The 22453-nt window shown below is 44.8% G+C and overlaps 1 protein-coding gene across 1 annotated transcript in view; it reads left to right on the top strand.

Annotated features, from left to right (window-relative positions):
• LOC125750455 (collagen alpha-6(IV) chain-like) overlaps window positions 1-22453 on the top strand; it is a 60421-nt gene that overhangs the window by 33487 nt on the left and 4481 nt on the right. Inside the window, exons 5-41 of the mRNA XM_049028286.1 lie at window positions 2011-2145; window positions 2509-2553; window positions 2753-2869; window positions 2985-3053; window positions 3384-3419; window positions 3644-3706; window positions 3922-3957; window positions 4163-4204; window positions 6861-6953; window positions 7153-7206; window positions 7872-7934; window positions 8082-8126; window positions 8211-8264; window positions 8411-8480; window positions 8664-8774; window positions 9558-9707; window positions 10117-10197; window positions 10449-10606; window positions 10751-10933; window positions 11045-11231; window positions 13336-13407; window positions 13709-13816; window positions 13912-14127; window positions 14268-14414; window positions 15802-15972; window positions 17062-17205; window positions 17318-17431; window positions 17614-17786; window positions 18294-18357; window positions 18501-18575; window positions 18689-18796; window positions 18878-18985; window positions 19632-19703; window positions 19868-19987; window positions 20183-20470; window positions 20609-20707; window positions 20815-20943. Of these exons, the coding sequence (XP_048884243.1) occupies window positions 2011-2145; window positions 2509-2553; window positions 2753-2869; window positions 2985-3053; window positions 3384-3419; window positions 3644-3706; window positions 3922-3957; window positions 4163-4204; window positions 6861-6953; window positions 7153-7206; window positions 7872-7934; window positions 8082-8126; window positions 8211-8264; window positions 8411-8480; window positions 8664-8774; window positions 9558-9707; window positions 10117-10197; window positions 10449-10606; window positions 10751-10933; window positions 11045-11231; window positions 13336-13407; window positions 13709-13816; window positions 13912-14127; window positions 14268-14414; window positions 15802-15972; window positions 17062-17205; window positions 17318-17431; window positions 17614-17786; window positions 18294-18357; window positions 18501-18575; window positions 18689-18796; window positions 18878-18985; window positions 19632-19703; window positions 19868-19987; window positions 20183-20470; window positions 20609-20707; window positions 20815-20943 (4000 nt within the window). The remainder of the gene's footprint in view (window positions 1-2010; window positions 2146-2508; window positions 2554-2752; window positions 2870-2984; window positions 3054-3383; window positions 3420-3643; window positions 3707-3921; window positions 3958-4162; window positions 4205-6860; window positions 6954-7152; window positions 7207-7871; window positions 7935-8081; window positions 8127-8210; window positions 8265-8410; window positions 8481-8663; window positions 8775-9557; window positions 9708-10116; window positions 10198-10448; window positions 10607-10750; window positions 10934-11044; window positions 11232-13335; window positions 13408-13708; window positions 13817-13911; window positions 14128-14267; window positions 14415-15801; window positions 15973-17061; window positions 17206-17317; window positions 17432-17613; window positions 17787-18293; window positions 18358-18500; window positions 18576-18688; window positions 18797-18877; window positions 18986-19631; window positions 19704-19867; window positions 19988-20182; window positions 20471-20608; window positions 20708-20814; window positions 20944-22453) is intronic.

The raw sequence follows: 22453 nt of genomic DNA on the forward strand, positions 1-22453 counted from the left end.
CATTCTGAAAGGGTCATGAGGCAGAGTTGGAAATGTAAGCATTTTAAAACCAATAAGCTCCTATGCTGAGCCATGATCAGATTTCCCAGCCACAATCCTAGAATTAAGCTATATAAGCAGTTCTTGGGTTTGCAACTGCTTAACGCAAAACTAGTGAACATTCAGCCAATCCGAGAAGCCAAACCACAGACGTTTAATTTTAAAGTTACTGGCACATCCAATCAGATTTGTGTGTTAGGCATCAATTGGCATAAATTGCAGTGTGAATTGTGTGCTTGACATTATCACTAATCCCACCTTTACAGTGAGATGTGATCCTGTTTAGTAGTTAACCTGGGATACTGTTAAATTCTGATTATAGTAAGTGGGATGTGTATCTCCCACATTCTCAACAGTACTATGTGCCAGGTCCAGGTGTTATTGTGAAAATAATGATTGTTTTTCGTTCATTGCTAACATTTTGGTGTGCTCTGGATTGTATATCTGAATGACCTTACGGTGGTATGTGTTGGGGTGCACATTCTGTTCTTGGTAGGTAATCCAGTAATTAGACTGGGAGGAACCTGGAAACTTTAGTGGGAATCAAACTGCGCTTACGTTTCCGATTACACCTGTTTTCAGGGGAAATGAGCGTCCTTGAACAGCTAGCCCAGATGTCATATAGGTTCATATTTGTCGATCTCGCCTGGACATTTTCTAGATGTTTGGTCATGTTTTTGCGAGCAGCAGCTTGGCGCTGATGACTGTTTGTGTTTGGCTCGCCCTGACATATTAAGGTGATATTAGGAATAGATAAAGCTAATTCCCAGTTATCAGCACAGTACAGGTATCCTCAGGCTATTGTTTTGCAGGGAGCAAATATGTAACGTGAAAAGCATTTTGGGGTAAGATTTTTTTCATTGGCATCCAGTCATAAACAAGCATTTTTTCTGGTTAACTGATCTTATCGGGGAACTAAACACGTTTTATCCAGTCCAAATGTGCACAAGGCAGTGTTTACGGTGCCTTTTTTCATACATAACTAGTGAGTTATTCTGGTTTTATCGATATTTATTAAGTATCATTATTATAAGGTAAAACTTTAAAGTTTGAACTTATTATGAAAGTTAGTAAATTATATACTGTATAGTTATGTTGCATTTAGTCCTTCTGTATTGTCCTTTTGGCTGCTGTAACAACAAAAACTTCCCAACTGTGGGATTAATAATGGTTTTCTCTTATCTTATATACTGTATAAGTGTCCCATGAATCTCTTTAAATTTTTGGATAATGCAGTTTGGTTCCAGTGGGGCCCGGGTCACACCTACATCACAATACCCAGCGTCCACCTCAGCTGCACCAGCCAAAACTAGTCAATGAAGGTCCGACAGCCCCCATGTGGAGAGGAAGCTTCATGCGGCTCCATTATGAATGTCGACACAAGCCAGCTGTCAGTGCAGCACTCTTGTAAAGATCATAGATGGTTGAGTATCTTGAGGACTTGACCAGCCATCAGCAGAACCACTTTCATTCCGTGTCTTCGTCTTAGTTAGTCAAATAACTTTTTCAGTGCAATAGCCTAACAAACATGTGCAATGTTCTACTTTTGTGGACAATATACTTTCTATCTATCTATCTATCTATCTATCTATCTATCTATCTATCTATCTATCTATCTATCTATCTATCTATCTATCTATCTATCTATCTAAAAATCAAACAGATTTGTCCTCATTATTACTCATTAATACTGTTACCTGTGGACATCTACACAGGAGCTGCTGCTTCCTCCCTTAGAAATAAGGTGACAGGAAGTGATGAAGAAGTGGTTTTAGTGTGTGTGGGGGGTGGGGGTGCAGCTGGTTTGGAACTAATTTGGAAAAGAGAGTAATTTTAGAGTAATCACACGTTAAAATAAACAAAGGTGATAAGGGTCTGTACAGGACATGTTATTTGTATATCTTCAAGCAGTGTAACATTGTATATAAAACCGTACCCTCTTCCACTTAACTGTTTTTTTGCTTTATTCAGGGCCAGCCAGGGCCCCTGGGCCCAATCGGGCCAAATGGGTCTAAGGGCTCTGTGGGAGACCAGGGCCCCTCGGGGCCGAAAGGTGAGAAGGGGCGTCCAGGAATTAAAGGTCCATCGGGCCCAAAGGGAGACAAAGTAAGTTCTCAGATTTCTCAGTATCTTTAGGTCTTGTCTTTGTCTCCTCACAAAGACAGGCAGTTCAGGTGAATTAGTAACTCTGAATTAAAGCTGCTGATTGTCCTGGGAATGAAGAATGAAGTGATATTTTGTCAGTGTGCCTCCAGATTACCCAGTGTCTAACTGTACATATTAACAATAGATAGGTAGATGTAGGCATATATAAAATGCTTTATATGCAATTTGTGATTTCATGGTTTGTAGAGGAATGTAAAGCATGTATTATCAGCGTTCTGTTTCTCTAAAGATGTCTACAGATGTTCATGCATTTCCTGCAGTATCCGTGTGCACCGACTTGTCTCCATGATCATGTGTTCACAGGGACCAATGGGTGTGCCGGGGTTCCCAGGGATCGATGGCGTTCCTGTGAGTGTCAGCCTCAGCTCACCCCTTGAAATCGCACTCGACATTTCTCACATTTTCCCCCTTCCCATGTCTTCACCCATAGCAGATATATTCCTTTCCCCCCACACCTGTGGACCCTGCGACTCCACTTAGGAAGGAAGTTAAATAAGATGAATGTAGATCTTCTCCTAGTGGTGATGACACATTTACGCCATGGCAGGGTCATCCTGGCCTGGAGGGGGTCGGGGGACCTCCGGGACGTGAAGGCTGCAACGGCTCTGTGGGTGATGTAGGTCTCAGTGGGCCAGATGGCCCAGAAGGACTTCTAGGACAGCTGGTAAGCTGGTTGTGGAGAGTCAGTTACCCATTCTGGCTTCAATGTGACAAGACACAACCTTACTTACTAGCTAATAAGTGTTGTCACGCTTTCTACCATCTGCTTCCCGTTTTAGGGACCAAAAGGGCCTAAGGGACAGAAAGGAGACCCTGTGTACTCCGAACGGCCCAACGTTGGGCACAAGGTAGCATGTCCTTTTCACATTTATGATATATACCTCCTTTCATGAACGTATCTTACATTTTTCACATACTTCCCATTACTGGTCAGCAAAGACTTGGCAGGTATAGACAATACCCTTTGCGGTAGCCTAAATTGGCAGGAGTAAACTTACATGACCTTGCTGAAACCACAAAACTCCCCAGGCAAATGGATCGGCTTTGCCCACAGCATCTTACTGCCATTACAAAGCAAGCTGGCATTCCTACAGGCACCAGCTTGAAACTCTAATCTTGAATATATGGTTGACATTTGCCGTAGTGCAATGCCTGCTTATTTTCCTGGTATTTTGTAGGGGGAGTCAGGCCTGCCAGGATTGGATGGACTGATTGTAAGTGTTCTACCTGAATGGAAAGACTTGCCTAATATTGTTGTTCAACCAAGTATGGCTGGAACCAGCTGTGCAATTATGAAAAATGGTCTACTGATGATAGTTCAGGTAACTGAGAATCAGTTATCCGTAAATAAGGCCAGCATGCAACCGTGTCTATGGCAGTTCCTATGTATGAATTGCGACTTGTTTGCCTATTAATAACACTTGTTTACTTCTTTCAGGGCCCACGTGGTGCGGCTGGGGTCCCTGGCATGATTGGACATAGGGGTCCCAACGGCCTTCCTGTATGTATAAGAAGGGACTCCTCTTTTTTTAAAAATGAGCTGACTCTCATCGTTATGCATGGAATTAGCATTACATACCCTGATTGTTTTAAACATGATTTGCATTGCATTATCTATCTTGATGAAACTATGAGGAGAATAAAATGTAGATGCCTATCGAGTGAGTTGGAGGTTGGTCACATTTGCTCTCCTACTCCTATTCTTATCTCCTTCAGGGCCGGCTTGGTCCACCTGGTTTGCCAGGCCCAGCAGTAAGTTCTACACAAATTCTGGTTGGCAGTTGTAGTTTTCACTGCCCCCGTATACATTTCAGTTTTTTTTTTCACCAAAATAAGGTTCTGAGCTAGTTTTGGGCTGACTCTGCTGGTTCGGGAGTAATTGTGGGCCAATTCTGAGATAATTCTGGCCTGGTCCTTGGCCAGTTCTCAGCTGATCTGTGATCTCTTTTCCGTTCAGGGCAGCCCAGGACTTGGCCTAAAAGGGGAAAAGGGAGACAAGGTAAGATGTTTCCCCAAACAGGCATCAACCCGGCCTGGTAAAATATCATCTCCTCTTTGGGTGGACTGCACCATCCACCATCTTTCTCTGTACCTTTATTATGCTCCTCTAACTGTTTTATTTCTTTCGTATACCCCCACCCCTAAGATAGAATGGAATATTGATATATTGATACTTCATTCATCCTAGTGGGGAAATTCTCTTTTCTTCTCAATGCAACACACAGCTAACAGGAGGCAGGGTTTGTATGGTGATGAACATTCTGGAAAAATCATGAAATTAAGAAATCACATATTCCACACCTGGGAAAGTCAGAAAAAAATCTGAAAGTTTTGGAAAAGTCATGAGATTTTTGAGAACTATGTTTTTTTTTTTTAAATCAGCATTTGCCCCCATATAAACCTCTCTCGCTCGATCAGTACCTTGATTCTACTTTCTGCGTCAGAGCAGGTTATGTGTATGGAAGGCCATTGGGCCAGAAAATGAGAGAAAAAACGTCTTGAAACGGCCGTCATCCCCTCTAGACACTGTATTTTTCCTCTTCTACATGTTGCTTTCCTACTGAATATTGGCATTAAAATGCGTTTAAAGACGGTGGTGACATGCATTTTTATACCACGCAACATGGTACGAATGTATGTGTTAAAAAAAGGTCTTTCAGTACTAAGATGTACCTAGGACAGGCTAATACTTTTCTGTTCAAGGGCAAAAAGTTTCAGGTATTCGTTGCTTATCAAACTTCTTGTGTTGTGTTATTACTAACATATGATATCATTTTGGCTATTAATCATAACCACTTATACTCAAAATTTATAAAAATTTCTATGATGAGGTTGTTTTGTCTGATATGCTGAATAATATGTCTAAACTGGAACAAGTAAAGTAAAGGGCAGCAATCTGTAAATTATTATTAAGTTGGAAAAGTTTGTGCTAAAAGATAAATTATTTATGCATGCCATTATACTGTAATTCTCCTGATGCGACATAAGCGCAATACATGCATAATAAATGCCACAAATGAATTAAGTAAAATATTATCTTGAAGTGTACCCAAGTGAAGTGTTATAGAATGTGTAAAGTTGAAATATTAGATCCTGTAAACAAAAAAGGTGTGTGTGTGTGTGTCTGTATGTGTGTGTATGTGTGTGTGTGTGTGTCTGTGTGTGTGTGTGTGTGAGAGAGAGGGAGAGATTCTTCAATGTCAATGTCAAAGTGGTTACTGGAAGGAACACATTTAATATATAAAATATACACTTTCACGATAGATATAAAGTCATGTCAAGCTTGTAATTCCATGTAAGTGCAGGTCCTGAATGGGCTGAGCAACAAAGATTTCTTTGAATCGTTTCTTGGAAATTTAGCTTGAAGTCCTGGAAATTTGTTGATCAAAGAATGTACAAACCCTATTGAGGATAACATTGTCAGCTGACGTGCAGCATCCCTTGAGCTAGGAGTTAAGGGCCTAATAGTGGCATCAGTCTTTCTGGCCTGGGATTCAAACCTGCAACCTTCTAATTACGGACTAAGAGTCCTCACTGCTGTGCCACACATTGTTGCCGTTTGTGCTGCTCCTTTGCCCTTTCAGAGTCTGCATTCCCACCCTTATCCATTCCCTGTCTTACGCATATCTGACCCCTGTACACTGGCCCTCTCCCCCACCCTCCAGGTGTCTTCTCTCACCATGCCAACACAATATTTGTCGCATTCATTCACAAAACCACACCACACTGTTGACTTCCACGCAAAGTACCTCTGAATTGTTTAATTTTGTTGTTTATTCGCCAAGTGCTCGTGCATTCCTGTAAAGCTATATTTACTGGAGAGCTTAGAGCTCGTGCCCAGATTCATGCACTGCTGTGGTGCTGGGATTTCTGTATTCCAACTGCATCACAAACACCCAGTGACCAACACAAATGTCCCCGGGTCGTGACAATAGAGATTCTGATTCTGATGTCTTTCACACTGGTGTCCTGTGTTTTATGTCACTGCCAACTGCAATCCAAATGAATAACTTAGTTCTTGTTATTGCACTGTTAGGTCTAAACCTAAGAATGAAATAATATGATGAAAACTGGTCTGTTCACTGCCATTTTAATTTCTGACTCTCACTGAAATCACCTTCTGTCGTCTATTGTGTTTTCTTTTTCCTCAGACTTCAGTTCAGAAGTCAGTGGAGCGGTTAGGATTTAACATGGAATTTGTAGTTCTTTTCTACCTCCCAAAAATGACCATCATCAGTAAAAATAATTCTTCCGTTCTTGTGTTCATGTACTGTTTAGCCCAAACAGAACCAACAAACTTTAGATGTGACCTCGTAGGTTGTGGGTGCTGGTTAGTGTTTTTGTATCCCTACCTCGCAGTTCAGCTGTTCCCGATGTGGGATGTAGTGTGGCCTGTATAGATTTGAGGTGTAATGTTGGATTCAGCCACAAGGTGGCGATACATGACGCATGGCCATGCACAGCACACTAGACAGAGTTTTTCTGCTTTTGGGGCTTGCAGTTCATGTCAGGTCAGCCACCTCATGCTGGCATAGACCAGCCTTCTCCACCCAGCTGACGGTTATCCTTGGGAGCACACCCAGTGCCCCTCCACCCAAGAGCCTCCTGCACTGTGCCAAGTAAAATCTTTTTATTTTTCTTTGCTTGCCATCCAGGGAGATGTGGGCCCACCTGGGGACCCTGGCAGCCCACTCAGCAATACGGTTGTGGAGTTTATGGGCTTTCCTAAAGGAGACAAAGGATCTAAGGTTTGTAAGAGCCTTTTCCAAGGTCCAGGGTACATGTCACACACAAGCTGTTCTGGCTGATCTACAGGTAAAATAATCCACATGCATTTTTTTTTTACATTTTAAAGAAATCACACACAATTATGTTTTCAAGATGACAGATTCATATTATATTTTGCCACCTGGGTGTTGACTGTCCCTCACTGATTTTCTTTTTCAGGGTGACGAAGGATTCAAGGGCATTCAAGGCCAGCCAGGGTTAGCTGGACCTTCAGTAAGAGCCTCTGCTTTTGTGAAAGTCCTCCTTTTAGTGTTCAGTTACTAATGAGACGCATTAGGTCCAGATTACTGAAGCTTAAACAGGTTTTGTAACTCTGTCAGTCATGAGGTCCTGGGGCCTGTATAAGAAGCGGGGTTACTGGCTTATCGGGGTAACTTGTTGAGTTTAAGGTAGTCTGGGTCTGGGCAACATGTAAGTGAACGAATATGAAGTCATTTTAAACTGTGGTACCTTAAATGCAACAAATTACCCCGATAAGCCAGTAACCCCGCTTCGTAGTACAGGCCAATGGTGCCTGAGCTTTAACTGGCATTTTGAAGTAGGACCATAACACAGCCGTTAGTAACTCTAGCCACAAATGCTGCAGTCCTATAGGATTTATGATTTATTTTTATAAAGAACAGAATGACACCTAGAACATAAGGGGAAGTAATTCATTCCATCAGATATTTCATTGCAGTGATGAAGACATACGGCAGTGCAGAAAACAAACGTCCGATTTACCTGCACAGCACCAGAAGGACTTGTGATTGTTAAACATGTTAACCATTCGTTCTGAAACTTCTTGTCTGTCTTAGTATTTCTGTATAAGTGCTATAATCTGAGTACAAACAACCAAGAAAGTGTATGAGGTTCTAAGGAATTGCTGTTGTCCCCAGGTCACTTCTGGGTTCCCAGGCGAGGTGGGCGAGAAGGGAATTATTGGCCTTCCTGGAGGACGGGTATGTTACTGCCTTTTTACCTCCCAGGGCACTGTGCAGTGCTACGGGGAGGATATCTATACACTGTAGATATCCAGGTTGCATGTGCAGTTGCAGTGCATGTGTAGCAGGAATGTTTGCGATGCTTACTGGCGTGTCGGCCTGCAGGGCGTTTCAGGACTGCATGGACCTCATGGGCCTCCTGGCAGACCAGTAAGTTCACCTTAATGAATCCCAAGGCCGTTTTCCCTTTGCCTTCCTCGGTCTCATCTAACCTCTGTGCTTCTGTCTCTGCAGGGCTTTGTCGGCAGCCTTGGAGCCCCGGGCAGGCCTGGATTCCCTGGCCCCAAGGTGACTGTGGATTGGCAATGTTGCATCAATCTGAAGTTAACTAACCAAAACAAGCAGGGCACAGGGCCTACCAGCTTACTCAATTACGAGTAAGGATAGGAAATGCATGTCATTGGTGAAGATGACCAACGTTTTTCTGTCTTTAGGGCTATCCTGGAGATTCAGGGCCCCCAGGACCTACTATTTACAGTGATGGCCCAGGGCAGTATGTGCAAGGTAACAGCCTTTTCAAAACAACTGTTACTTCCTCATAAGTCATTTCACAAATGTACTATTTGTTATATATGCAATTTATACAATATAACCTATTCAGAATGTTTCCTTAGGAAAGGCATTCAGTGTATGATATGAGTGAAAAGCTTGGCAATGTGTGCACATGGCCCCTCTAACTTACTACAGGCCCCCCTGGTGAGCCAGGTACTGATGGGCTACCTGGGCCACCTGGAGATCAAGGGCCAGAGGGCTTCCCAGGGCAGTCTGGGCCCCTAGGGGTCCCATCCTATATTCCAGGTAGGACAGTATCTTAGGGCGTACTCATACTTGGCCCAGTTGCCTTGTACCATGCCCAAGCACAATTGTCCCCCCTCCCTACTCCCCTGCTGGTCTGTGCTCACACTGCCCTTAACATTCCAGGCCCAAGCACGCTTTCATCATCAACATGCGACATTTTGTATTGAAGAAAACATAGGAATAAAAGTGTTATTGCACAGCAGAATGGAGTTCATGATTAGCGTCCTAATTTTCTGGCTTATTTGGAGTCATGTTGAGTGCGACGACACAGAGCCCTCTTACAGATTTATCAAGTATGCAACATTGCAATTTTCATTTAATCATGCTCCATGTATAAGAAGTTAGTCCCATATTTGACCAAATATCTCAGAGTTTTTGTGTGTTGCATCCAGCTGTTCCTGGATACTCTCATCGACTCAAATTTCTAGCTAACACTGCACTTTTGCCATAGACGAAAGTGATCTCTTTGCCGCCATTTTTGGTAAACGTTTGTCACTACCTGATCTGCACAGCCTACCCGATCTGTTCCTTTTGAGTCCAGTTCATGTGTACATGTGTGCATGCGTGTGCCAGTTGCATCATTGACATCACGTCTGTGTTCTGTGCCCTGGCATGATATGGAGCCATCACACTAGTCGAAGGAACTAGACGTGCTTGGGGGTGAAACGTGTTTGAGCACGGTACAATTACTTAGTGTGAATATACCGTTATTTTTTCATGGTCTCGAGTCATATGAGTGAGATTTTTCTCCGCCATCACTCATCTCCATCCTGATGTTCGCAGGTGAGCCAGGTGCACATGGTTTTCCAGGACCTTCTGGACTCAAGGGGGAGAAGGGGAACCCTGGCCCACCAAGCGACAGCCTGGAAGGGCTGCCAGGAATTCCTGGTCCCCCAGGTCTCCCAGGACCCCCTGGCCCGAAAGGGGTACCCAGTAAGTGTAGTAAGCAGTCTGTACTGACAAAAATGAAGAGTACAAGTTAGATCCCCACTATCTGGCCTATCTGTGTTTCTGGGTCTGTTGTATTCCTGGGGGAACTTCCTACAGATACCCAGATGATTAATGTACTTTCGGGTGATGGGTATAGTTCAGAGAATGGTACTGCTGCTCTCATAATATTCACTTACTGAGATCCTCAAAGCATCCTTTGCAGAAGTTAAACTGGTTTAGCTTCAAGTTCCACATTAATCCTTGGTCAGTAAGTCACGACCCAATTAAATAATAACAAAACACAATAAAAGCAAAGTTGTCAGTGGAAGGGATATTATTTTTTTTTTATGTGTTTTTTTGTCTGCAAATTCATGAGCCAGCAAATAAAATTTGGCTTGTTTAATTTATGCAGAGTTGTCTGAGAGAGGCGGACCACCTGGACCAAATGGACAGAGGGGACCGCCTGGGGCCCCTGGGATCAAAGGAGGGAAAGGTAGCCACAGTGCCAGTGTTGGAGGGAGTGAAGCAAGCCTTTCACATCAATGAAAATTAAATTGACTTTGTCACGATGGCCTACCAAGTGGCTCAGTTAAATAAAGAGCCTGAATTCTGTCATCTCTCTGATTGTGATTGGGCATTTGTAATGGCAGAATGGTATGGTCCTGTCGGGTCAGTGTGGTTACCTATACAGTACGATCTTTGTATGATCTTCTTCCCACAACCATTCGCATTTGCTTTTCCCAGGAGACGATGGGGCCTGCCAGTGCTTGGGGGATGAAGGGGTTGGGTTGCAGGGTTCTGAGGGCACAGTGGGCCCTCCTGGCATGTTTGGATTAGATGGCCCCAAGGGCGTGGTTGGTGATCAAGGCCCACAGGGCTTCATTGGTGCTCCAGGTCCCAGGGTGAGTCATATAAAATAAGTAGGGTCGCTTGGAGCTGTGTGCCTCCTCCTTATTGTTGAATGAAGTTCTATGACAAGTAGTTATTTGCATGCTAATGCAATTTCACAGTCATCCAGTGTGAGACTGGCTATCTTGTCTCCTCAGGGGACCAAGGGTGAGTCAGGCTTGCCTGGGCCAAAGGGAATCAAGGGTGATACATTCATCCCTGCAGGATTGAAAGGTGTGAAGGGTAACATGGGTGGTCAGGGTCCTCACGGCCCCCCGGGGAATATTGGTAGGCCAGGAATAGATGGACTCCCCGGCTTCCCTGGGCTGCCTGGACCTCCTGTGAGTCACTGTCCTCCATCTCATGTCTACAAATGCTTGATCCTTCCTTCTTTCCTTAAATATATTGGGGTATTGATGGTCAGATGTTCTTCAAAACCTCTTCTTCTGCAGGGTGACACTGGCGCTGTTGGGCTCCCCAGAGACCGCGGCATCCCTGGGCCACCTGGACTGAAAGGCCATCCAGGTCGAGTTGGAGAACCTGGGTTTGGGTACCCAGGTTATGCTGGCATCCGTGGCCCTCCTGGAGATCCAGGCGCTGATGGCCTTCTTGGACAGCCTGGTTTACCTGGCCCTCCAGGTGAGGTTCTTTTAACCAGCCGGGTTCATTGATGTACATGCAATACATCTGATGAATCAAGCTGTCTGCCTCAGTCATAGAACTGATTCATCCTTTAACAACAACTGAACCAGTGTAAGCCAGTCAACATTTTATTTTATTAGTCTCTGCTGGGTTTGCGTCTGGGGGCGGCATGGTGGTGCAGTGGTTAGCACTGTTGCCTCACACCTCTGGGACCCGGGTTCGAGTCTCTGCCTGGGTCACATGTGTGCGGAGTTTGCATGTTCTCCCCATGTCGTCGTGGGGTTTCCTCCGGGTACTCCGGTTTCCCCCCACAGTCCAAAAACATGCTGAGGCTAATTGGAGTTGCTAAATTGCCCATAGGAGTGCATGCGTGAGTGAATGGTGTGTGAGTGTGCCCTGCGATGGGCTGGCCCCCCATCCTGGGTTGTTCCCTGCCTCGTGCCCATTGTTTCGGGGATCAGCTCTGGACCCCCCCGCGACCCAGTAGGATAAGCGGTTTGAAAAATGGATGGATGGATGGATGGGTTTGCATGTTATCTGTTGATGAATGGAATGGAAAAGAGCATAATAATGATTTTTTTTTTATTTTTTATAAAATCAGAGTCAGACTTTTTTCGCCAGGGACCCAATATGTTAGAGGAATTTGTTGCAGTGAATTGGTCACAATTAGTATAGTTAACATATAATAAACACCTGACAGACTGAAAGAGAAAAACACTTTACAGGATATACAGGATTCAGACTGACTGCGTAATTTAATTTGTGGGGATTATATTTCTGATGCTCAGAAGTGCTTCCCTTGAGTAACAAACCCTGATGGAATCTCCTGGGACTCTTAGTATGAGAAAATACTGTGGCTACTGTCTTACTCAGATTATTATGTATGTATTTATTAAGTTAAAATCATAGATCCAGCTTCGCATCAGTGTGAAATAGTCAGATAATCAGGAAATAAGGGGAAGTGTCTGGGGTCCTGCTCTGTCTCCTGCCAGTAGGGGTAGTGTGCTGTGTGTCACCCAAAAGAGGCCTGTACTTACCTATTTTCTCTCCTGTGCCCAGTCTGAAGATACCCTCATCACATGGTTTGGATTGTTGCGACAGGGTAACTGCATTTACAGTGATGTAACGGAATCAGTTTTCTTTGTGCCGTTATAACACTGCACAGAAAAAACAATGTGCATGGCCTTGCGGTGATGTGTGTATACGGGTAGGAGGAATGCCACAGCAGATATCGTTGGCCTGTTTTTTTCTTTATTCGATAAAATGATTCCACTCTGACCTGGGGGAACATAGAGTGCACGTACGAAGGGTACTACTCCCTCCCTTTTTGAGGTGGAAGCATTTAGATTAAACGTTGCTTTCGTGAATGAGCCTGGGGAATCTGTTCCTTAAGAACTGCTTTACATTTGCTTGGCTATGTCCGCACAAAATGCCCTTACAGGGAGTCTTGCCTGCCTGGTGATGTCTCAGTTTCTCTGACCACCCTGCACAGGTTGATTGATTTGGTGACTGTTGCTATGGCGAGGTGGAGGTTAATGAGGGCTCTGTCGCGGAGGGTGGTCAGATTCTGCCGGTCAATGCTGTTTCAGATATTGTTTGGAAAATTTTACACGCCTTGATACTGCAAGAGGGATGTTGCAGCGTTGCCATGGTTTCAGTCTCTACTGGACTAATCTGGCAGTGCCCATTTTATCCACATCAGCCCTGCAGCATGTGATCTAAGCTGTCCTGCTGGGTACTGCAACAAACAACGACGTGGGTAGCAATCTGTTGTTTATGTAAAATGCCCCAAACATCCGTAAAACGTGTTTTCCTCATACTGATATGTTCAAAAACAAAATCTAACTTAAACTAAATCATTAATAATTCATTTCAAATAAATCATTGATGATTAACTTTATAAATTCATTATCAAAGTTCATCTTTTTATCATGAAAGAATGAAATGCGTGTTTATAAAATGTAGGTGTTATTTGAGAATCAGTTATAATGTAAAGGTTTAGAAGAAGATGATGGCAGGTTATTGGACTTCAGTATAAGAAGGATGATCCAGATTAGATAGAAACCATGTTACCCTGGTAACCCCTCCTTGTTGTCAACAGGGACCACGCTACCCTGTCAGATCTCCAGTGAAGATGGAGACCCAGGGCCCCCTGGTTTGCCAGGCCCCCCAGGTAACATTCAGAACCCTGCACTATACTCACAAGGAAGCTCCATGTCGGTGTGCTCTCACTCAAAAAGCATTCAGGTTCCCTCTGGTTTATTAGTGGACATATTTAATCAGGGGTTTCATCAGCTCATAATCATGTTAGGTCACTTTCCAAAATATCCTTTCAACTGAATTCATCTGAATTCAAAGTCAGATTGTCTTTAATGATTAGCAATATCATATAGGTCATTACATTGTAGCTATAGTCGAGCTACATTCTGTCTGCATTGCTAATGCTGTTAACAATGGTGCACTTCTTGAATCAGGACTGGAAGGACAGTCTGGTGTTCCTGGAAAAGCGGGTCGACTCGGTTTGGATGGTGTGAAGGGTGAGAGAGGCGAGCCTGGCTTTGGTGGACTGCGTGGGCCACAAGGTGAGAGCACATCTGCTGTGGAGGGGTCCTGATAAGAGTTCTCTCTCAGAAGGTCACATGTTATCTCTCTCCAACATCTCACTCTGGATTAACAGGCTTTCCAGGGCCGCAAGGGGATCCGGGGACCCCTGGACTTCCAGGGGAGAGCAGACCGGGACTTCCTGGAAGGCCCGGACTTCCAGGGCTGCCTGGGATGAAAGGGCGGCCGGGCGAGGTACTGGATTCCCTTGGGGCTCGAGGCTTGCCTGGCCTGCCTGGAATAGATGGAGCTAAGGGCGAACCTGGGGAGCCAGGCCTCTCAGGGACCCCTGGTGAGTTCTTCGCCCCACCATATAAAACCTCAGTATTTAGTTTGTGGCGAATGTGGAAGTTCTCCCCAGAACTATGTGACCATGTGTCTGCTTGGCCAGCTCTTCTATTGCACTTGCTAACCTGTTCCCTGCTACCACAGGTCTCAGTGGGCATATAGGGAATCCTGGGATAAAAGGGATACGTGGAGTGGACGGTCCAGAGGGGATCCTGGGTATGCCTGGGCCCCCAGGTGCTGCCTTTGGACCACCAGGACCTCCTGGAAGAAATGGACTTGTTGGTGCTCCAGGTCAGAGTGCTGCCTAGTGTGAAGACAAACTTAAAATGTATGTATTCCTAATCACAGCCAGAGGGAGGCAGTATGGCTCCAATAAAGCACTAATTTTACAGCCAGATATAATGGGAATTGGGGGATAATGATTGGTCTCCGTGGTTTGAGTGGAGTCCAGTTCTTTCAATGTTGTTATGCTTTGTGTATTACTGTGAAGAAGGACTTCAGCTTGCGATTAGTAGGATGCAGACTGTTAGTCTTTCCAGAGATAACCATGTGGATAATAGGCAGTATAGCATTAATGCTAACAGGTACTGTCACCGCCCAAATGATCAGGTTAATAATTAATATATGCATGTTTTTTTTGTTTAAATCTTCCTTTCTGGATGTTTTTTTTGTTGTTGTTCTCCACCTTCACCCTCCCATCCCTTCATTTCGGGGGCTTGGTAAGGCTGTCCAGGTGAGACTGCCGTCTGCTACAAAGCCCCGCCCACTCAGGGCTCGCAGACTATAAGCCTAACCGTAGAGCGACACTCTGCTTTAACCCTCCAAAGCCCACCACCAGCATCAGACATGACATCCGACATGCTCTCTCTTCATATTTGATCCTCAGGAACATGATGAATAATCCATATTTGGGCATTTAATAGCTATACAGGTCCCACTATGAAAGAGTTGGGTGGCTTAATAATCTCATCTGGGGGGGCTCCACACTTATGCAGAGAGATCCCAGTAGAGCCTGAGAGTGTGTAACTTAGCGTACGCCAGGTAGGTAGCAGAAACAGGTTGGGGTCCCTCTAATCCCCAGCTGCCCTTCCCCTGGCTCTGGTGAGACTGGGTCCTGGATCTTTATTAACATGAGCTTAGGTGCCTTTGCAGGCATGTGCCTAATCCTGCTGTGCTTGTGTGGCTCCCCTTTAACACACCCCAGCCCACAGACTCGACGCTCCACCGCTGCCGTTCTGCTTTATGGGCTATTGGCAAAGGGGGAGCAAAGCAATTGGCTGCGTACTGCAACAGTTTAAGCTTTTCGTTCATGTTAGTTAGTATGTTCAAGATCAGTCAGTGACTCAGTCAGTGTTGGGGAAGTTACACACAAAATGAATCCCTTAAAGGTTCAGAGAGTACAAATCCAGACCAAGGTTTTGTTTCAACCAACCAGTTGAATACATTGTGGCTATGAATTTTTTTTTCTCAACTTTTTATACTCAAGGTTTATACAAAACCTTGATTTATATTTGTACTTTCTGGATCTGAACTTCCCAACTCTTTTAATGCATTACTTTTGTGAGTAACTTCCCCAGGACTGGCCTCATTGTTCCTCCCCCCTCAGCAATACGAGGATGGCCCCACTGTGGTGGCCATAGGAGAACCTCAGTGGTGACTGCTGTTCTGTTGCTTGCAGGATTTCCAGGACTGCAAGGCTCATTAGGTGACCCTGGGACCTCAGGACCTCCTGGAGTGAAGGGATTGCCTGGACCGCCAGGAGCCCCGGGGTCCCCAGGATTTCAAGGGTTCCAGGGCCGCCCAGGAGTTGTAGGGCGAGACGGGATCCCTGGTGAACCAGGAGTGAAGGGTAAAGGGAATTTCCCCTGGATAATTACAGACTTTTGCCACTATCTGCCGCAGTATGTGTTTCTGCTTGTGTATTTGTTCTGCTGTATGCAATTTTGTGTGCTTCTGTATGTGTGCACATTTAAGTATGTATATATAGGTTTCACTCACTATCTGAAAGTAGAGTGTTCCTATAAACCATTTGTAATCCAAAATGACACAAAGCAAAGAAACATCCATATATCCATTTTCCAAACCGCTTATCCTACTGGGTCCCGGGGGGTCCGGAGCCTACAGCAAAGAAACAATTACCATTAATTTATATGGGAAATTTTTCTGCAATCCCAGACTGAAAAAATATCCCACCAAATCATACCAAATTGCACACAACACCTACACTAACATGTAGTAAAAGCAGGATAAACACACAGCCAATATAAAGTAGAAATAATGTATGAATAATGTAATTTCATATACCAGAATTGATACAGTCATGCGTGGCTTAACGACAGGGATACTTTTGAGAAATGCTTTGGTAGGTGATTCTGTTCATCATAGAGTGTACAAACCTAGATGGTACAGCCTACTACTCACCCAGGAGTAACGATAAAATAACGATAAAATGTACAGTATAGTAAATACATAAACCAGTAACATAGTTGTTTAATATCATAACCAAGTATTATGTACTGTACATAATTGTACTTGTTATCCATTTATATGACTGGCAGATCAGTAGATTTGGTTACACCAGCATCACCACAAACATGTGAGTAATACATTGGGCTATGACATTATGACGACTATGACATTGGTAGGTGATAAAAATTTTTTAGCCCCATCAATGTCTTATGGGACTATGTGTATGTGGTGCTTCGTTAACCGAAATGTCATTGTGCGATGCGTGACCATATATCTGTAATTGGCTTGCTGATAAACAAATGCCAAAAGCTATTTCTGCTTTTGTCCTTTTTGTAAACGCAAAAGTCTGCTTCAGAATTCTTTCACTTAGTCAAAACAGGTGCTAATGTAGGTCTTTTGTAAAAGCAACGTAGTGCAAAGTGAACATTCAAAAAGCAGGAATTCCTTTGCATGTATTTGTGCTCTACAGGTGAGAGAGGTATTTTGGGAATGTTGGGTTTCCCTGGAAAACCCGGATCTCCTGGGGGTCCTGGGCTACCAGGAGCTAAAGGAGTGCCAGGTTCCCCCGGAATGGAGGGATTACAAGGAGAGACTGGTGCAAAGGGTCAGAGAGGTACAGCTCTCTCTAAAGTGCCACCACCTGAAAAAGTGGAGGCAATGCAAACCTGATTAAAAGAAAGGCGGTGTGACACCTGCTGTATGCCAGACTGCTGTCTGTGTTTCAGGGATCCAGGGGAACCGTGGACCTCCTGGGCCGGCACCCATCTTGCCAGTGCTGATAAAGGGCGATGAAGGAGACAGGGGACCTGATGGGCTTCCTGGCTTTCCAGGTCCAAGAGGTACGACAGCCATGTGCTCCAGAAGAACGAGGGTTCACTTGTCACTAAACCTTATCCTCTGGTTAAATGAATTCACTAGGATTCTATGATTAGCGGCAGTTGGACTCTATGCAACAGGTAGTAAAACACAGATACAGCACAGTCAGATGATTATCCCTGTGTTACCAACTGACTGCCTGCAGGTGACAAAGGTGTTGTGGGTCAGCCTGGTCAGCCCGGCCTGCCTGGCTTCTCCGGTATGGTGAAGGGTGCCCCAGGTCTCCCTGGTCTACCAGGACCCTTAGGAGAACCTGGTTTCCTTGGTCCAAAGGGCTCCCTGGGAATAATGGGTTTCCCTGGCATGCCTGGGTCACAGGTGAGCATCCTCACTTCTACAGATTATACATTAATAAGATACTAAGAAACGCACATATAAATGCTGCCTGCAGTGGGATTCTGGCCCCCCACTACCCAGTGAGGTTGGTAGATGGATGGATGGACATCTAAACTCATCTATTGAAGACCAGGGGTGGCGAACCTGATCCATGAAGAGCCTCTGTGGGTGCAAGATTTTGGGATGACTTCTGAATCAGCCAATAATAAAGCAGTGGTTCTCAACTGCAGTTCCGGGGACCCGTTGTGATTGGCTGATTGAGAGGTCACCCCAAAAACCCGCACTCACACCGGCTCTCCATGGATCAGGCTCGCCACCCCTGCCTTAGACGTACATGCATTCTACAGATGGATATATGCACATAAAGAGATCTACAAATAAGACACATGCATATATACAGACCGAAAAATCCATACACACGTGCATATCTATACACAATAAGATGATGTGGCTAGGATTCCTGGTTAGCTAATGTGTGATGTCATTCAGGGGGAAGCCGGTCCACTTGGATCACCTGGATTTACAGGAAGTCCTGGACAGGATGGGCAGAAAGGTAAACTTTAATTTGGGGTCTTCTGAGTAATTCAGCTGAATTGAATTGTCCATTTATTCAGTATGTGAAGGTTTATAATCTGTGCTTAGTCTCCTAGTACCAATGTCTAGCAGCAACAGTTCTCTATGCCCTCTGATTCCCAGGTGAGCAGGGTGATTCCCCTGCTATACCTGGAGCCCCTGGTCTTCAAGGTCTTACCGGAGACCCTGGATTCCCAGGTGAGCCCTGGACTTCACTCAGTCAAGAGCATGTGGTCTGTGTAGGTGTCATAGGGACTTATGCATTCTGCACCTGTGCAATCAGCACTTGCCCATCCCATGACTTCTCCTAGGTGACCGCGGAAGGCCAGGCATGCCAGGAGATGCAGGTGTTCCTGGCAGACCTGGTGTGGATGGCCAGAAAGCCCTTCCAGGGGAGCCAGGCAGACCAGGTTCAAGGGGTGAGTGCCGTCACAATGGAGGTAGCTCAGCATGGGACACTGATGTCACACCTGACCGGGAGCTGATGTTGTTACTTACAGGACCTCCTGGCTCCTCTGGCAGTCAAGGCCAGACTGGCCTCCCAGGCATGATAGGCCTGCAGGGCTTCACTGGCCTTCCTGGATCCCCTGGCCCTGAAGGCCAGAAAGGTGCTTGAACCGGCTCTCTGTATCACCCCTTAATCCTTCCTTTGGGAGACCTTCTCCCTACTATTAATGCATTATAGTACAACCAAAACATGAGATGTAAGTACCCTGTTAAACGCAGATAAGTAATACCTATGTTAAATAATATACAAACAGTGCTGCAAATATAAAGTGTATTTCAGTAATTACAGATGCTCGCCGGATTATGATGGTCCATGTTACAATATTTCAACTTTACGATGGGTGAATGTTTTTCACTTTCAGTACATTATTCAATAAATTGCATGAGATATTCAGTGTTAATGATTCTGCCCAACTGTAGGCTAAGGTAAGTGTTCTAAGCATGTTTAAATGCTTTTCCTGCCTTAGGAAAGTAATCCCTTCAAATTTAAAGAAATTTATTTAAAGAAAATATAGAGCACTTATCTTCCATTTACATAGGTATTCAACCTATTTGCTATGGTATTTCAAACTGAGCTCAGATATATTTTGTTTGATTATTTTTGTCTTGAACATGATTGTAGTCCACCTGTGGCACATTTACTTGACTGAAAAAGTCACACACCTTTCTGTATATTTCTGAAGGTACTCTCTGTATTAAATGTATTTTGGGAACATGGAGTCCAGCATGATCCTCTCTCCACTACAGGACTTCCTGGTCCTTCTGGGCTTGATGGGCTCAATGGATTGAAAGGGGCCAGTGGTCCACCAGGAACCCCAGGTGAGTGAGATCCTCGTTCTGCTTGTTCTGTCTTTTTTGACCTTCCCAGCTGATCATTTGTTAGCCTATTTCACTCGGGTTAGATAGACAGAACCAAGAAAATGAAGTGACCACATTCAAGAAATCAGATCTAATCCTTTGTCATGGGGAATTAATATCTACAGGTTCAGATGAAAAAGGCCTTCCAGGGTTTCCTGGTCCTGCTGGCCCTAAGGGGGAAAGGGGCGTGGGCCAGCCTGGTGCCTGTGGTGTCCCTGGGGAGGTGGGCTTCAGAGGAGAACTAGGTGAGGACTGGATACCACGTTTATTCTGTAGGTGCAAGAAGCATGCCGATTCTCAGATAGAAAGTTGAGTAGAGACAAGTGAAACAAGAATTATTACACCTCAACACCAAATGTTCTTTCGGTTTCTTTTCAGTCTTAGAAAATAATGACTAAATAGAACTGTTATTAAGAAACGTATACTAATAATATCCGCAGGTAACCCCGGGATGCAGGGCATTCCTGGCCTTCCTGGGCCCAGAGGCATCTCTGTGGCCTCCGACATTGTAGGCCCTCCTGGAGACCCCGGTTTACCTGGGCTAGATGGAGAGCAAGGGTTCCAAGGACCTCCTGGCCCCCCTGGTCCTGCTGGGCCCAGTACTGCCCAGGGTGACAGAGGAGACCCAGGTTCCCCCGGCTTCTCTGGTTTGCCGGGTCTACGTGGGGATCCTGGAAGCCTGGGAGCTCCAGGACTGCCAGGAGGTGCTGGACCCATTGGGGCCAAAGGTGAGTGTTGAGAGTGACGGCAATACTGTAGATTCAGTGATCTACAGTCTGTCTTCTTCTGAAAAGCTAATCGTGTTTCCTTTCTGCCAACCAAAATAATGAGAGCCTGAGCTGAATCACCAGCCTCGTGTTTTCCAGGAGAAAGTGGGGACCCTGGTGTCAGTGGTCCCCCAGGGCAGCCAGGTCTTGTGGGTGACCCTGGGTTGTTCGGAATCAAGGGACAGAAGGGTGCCCGAGGTATGGTGTGGAATGCACATTAGCTGTTAGCCAAGCATTTTAAGCAGCATTAATAGAGTAACCGGTTCTGCTAGATGAGGCTAAACTCCCATCTCTTCGCATCACAGGTCCCACTGGATCAAAAGGTTGTCCTTGGATGGTGGAGGTGCCGGTTGGGGATCCCGGTCCTGTTGGTGTTTCTGGTCAGATTGGAGAGAATGGCAGCCCGGGGCAACCTGGCCTACCAGGGCCTTTTGGTGAGAGTCTGAGAATGGTTTGGTTTTGCTATTGTATAAAAGGAATAACATATGAGAAGGAGTACAGTTGTACTCCAATATATCACAGCTGTGATTCGGTCGTAGGCACTTCAAGGAGACAAAAGTGCATACAGGCAGTAGAGACACATGGACTTCAACCAGCTATACTCTGAATTTTTTCCGGTTCAGCAGCTTATAAAAACGTAACATCCGAAAAAGATAACAAATCCAAGAGAAATCCAACAAAACGGAATACGTATGAACCTTTATTTTACTCTCACTTCTGCCTACCTTGATTTTTGAAACTGGTGGAAATGCAGGCAGGTTCTCAAAAAGCATAGAGCAAGACCAAGCCCAGCGCCGGCTCCAAATGAGGCATACTGTATGTAAGGGTTTTTAGATACACCTGTAAAGCGGATACAGCTGATGTGAAAAGTCCGAGTCCGGTTATACTCTGATACCAGCACTCATAGAATGCATCTTGTCCAGTCAGATTTCTTGGTTGGAACTAACAGTTGTATAATTTAATTTAAAGTTGGTACACAATATCACATGTAACATTTGTTCAACTAAGGCCCATCAGTTAGTGCTGAAGCATACTTCTTCATGCAAAGAGCAAAGCTTCACGATCAACATGAAGGACTACAGTTTATCACAAGTGTGCATTTTAATGTTTCCTATTGTCAAGTTGATTATTGTCCTGATGTACAGTGCCGTCCATAATGTTTGGGTCTTAGATATTTTTTTATTTGCCTGCATACTCTGCAGTTTTATATTTGTAATCAAACTATTCACATGTGGTCAAAGTGCCCACTGTCAGATTTTATTAAAGGTTATATTTATACACCAAGAAAGACCTCCACAGCTACTGACAAAAGAATTGTCATTGTAATGAAAAAGAAAATCCCCAAACACCTTTCCCAAGGTTCAGAAACATTTCTCAAGAGGCAGGTGTGGATTTGGCAAGATACAAACCAAAGGTCAGCCACAAAAACCGGACAACCAGGTTACAGTTTGCCAAGAAATACTTGAAAGAGCAAGTAGAGTTTTGGAGGGAAAAAAAGGTTTTCTAGACAGACGAGACCAAGATTAACTTGTATCAGAGTGATGGCAGGAGCGAAGTATGGAGGCGAAAAGGAACTGCCCAAGATCCAAAGCCTGCCGCCTGATCTGTGAAAGATGGCGGCGGTGTGTTATGGCTGCGGCATGCATGTCCGTCGCAGTACTGGCACACTTACCTGCATTGATGTAACTGCTGATTACAGCAGTGGCAAAATGAATTCTAAAGTATATATAAACAACTAATCTGTTCAAGTTCAAGCACAAGCCTCCAAACACATTGCCCGGCGCGTCATCTTACAGCAGGACAATGATCTCTAATAAACTGCTAAAGCAACAAAGGAGTTTTTCAAAGCTAAAAATTGGAAAATTCTTGCCTTGCCAGCCCAGTTACCTGATCTCAGTCCAATTGACTGTGGCTTTCATATGCTGGGGGGGGGGGGGGGGGAAC

The sequence above is a fragment of the Brienomyrus brachyistius genome, chromosome 10 (assembly GCF_023856365.1).
Source record: "Brienomyrus brachyistius isolate T26 chromosome 10, BBRACH_0.4, whole genome shotgun sequence".
Taxonomy (NCBI): domain Eukaryota; kingdom Metazoa; phylum Chordata; class Actinopteri; order Osteoglossiformes; family Mormyridae; genus Brienomyrus; species Brienomyrus brachyistius.